Raw genomic sequence first — 712 nt, 5'->3', positions numbered from 1 at the left:
GCCGGCCGCGCCTACGTGCAGTCCTGGTTGTAGGAGAAGCAGCTCAGCGCCTCGGGCCCCGCGGCCTCGGCCGGGCCGGCTCCGGCTCCAGCTGCGGCCTCCATGGGCGGCGCGCGGACGCCCGGGCCTCGCTCGCGCTCGGGCCTCGCTGGCTCCCCGCGGGCCCGGCCAGCCGCCACAACAACAGCTGGAGCCCCCGGCGGGCGGGGCCGCAGCCGCGTGAGGCCTCCTATTGGCCAACGGGCGTTCGGACCAGCCACCCCCGCCCGCCGCTGGTCTGGATTCGGCCTATCGCGTGCGTGTCTGGAGGGGGAGGGCGGGGCAAAGGAGGGACGCCCCGCCCCTTCGGCCAACAGGGCTGGCTGTGATTGGCGAGAGGAGAGGAGCGGCGGCCTATGGCCACGTGGTTGTGTTGTGGTTGCATCAGACGGGACTCCTGACGGATGTGATGTGGGGAGGAGGGGCTGGGGCAGGGAACAGCTGGAAGGGAGGGAACAGCTGGGCTGGGCCCTAACCCCGCCTGGCTGCCGGCTGGCTAAGATGAGTGCCTTGGACTGCTTGGGCTATAGCTATAGTATGAAACAACATATTAAATAATTCTGTACTTCCCCTTCCCAGGCACCAAGCCTCTAGCAACTAGTGTCCCAACCAAAATCCGGCCCCTCCATTGTGCTAGGCACTGTACAAACATACAGTAAGCCAGCCCAGATCT

At 66.9% G+C, this 712-nt stretch overlaps 1 protein-coding gene across 1 annotated transcript in view; it reads right to left on the bottom strand.

Moving 5' to 3' along the window:
- The window catches only part of WIPI1 (WD repeat domain, phosphoinositide interacting 1), a 33537-nt gene extending 33368 nt beyond the window's left edge, over positions 1-169 (bottom strand). The window contains exon 1 of the mRNA XM_024198320.1: positions 16-169. Within this exon, the coding sequence (XP_024054088.1) occupies positions 16-104 (89 nt within the window). The 5' untranslated portion in view covers positions 105-169. The remainder of the gene's footprint in view (positions 1-15) is intronic.
- Positions 170-712: the final 543 nt, after the last annotated feature.

The sequence above is a fragment of the Terrapene carolina genome, unplaced genomic scaffold (genome assembly GCF_002925995.2).
Source record: "Terrapene carolina triunguis isolate 2854851 unplaced genomic scaffold, T_m_triunguis-2.0 Scaffold192, whole genome shotgun sequence".
Classification (NCBI taxonomy): domain Eukaryota; kingdom Metazoa; phylum Chordata; order Testudines; family Emydidae; genus Terrapene; species Terrapene triunguis.
Note: the sequence above shows the minus strand (reverse complement) of the source record. Positions and strands in the feature narration are given on the sequence as shown.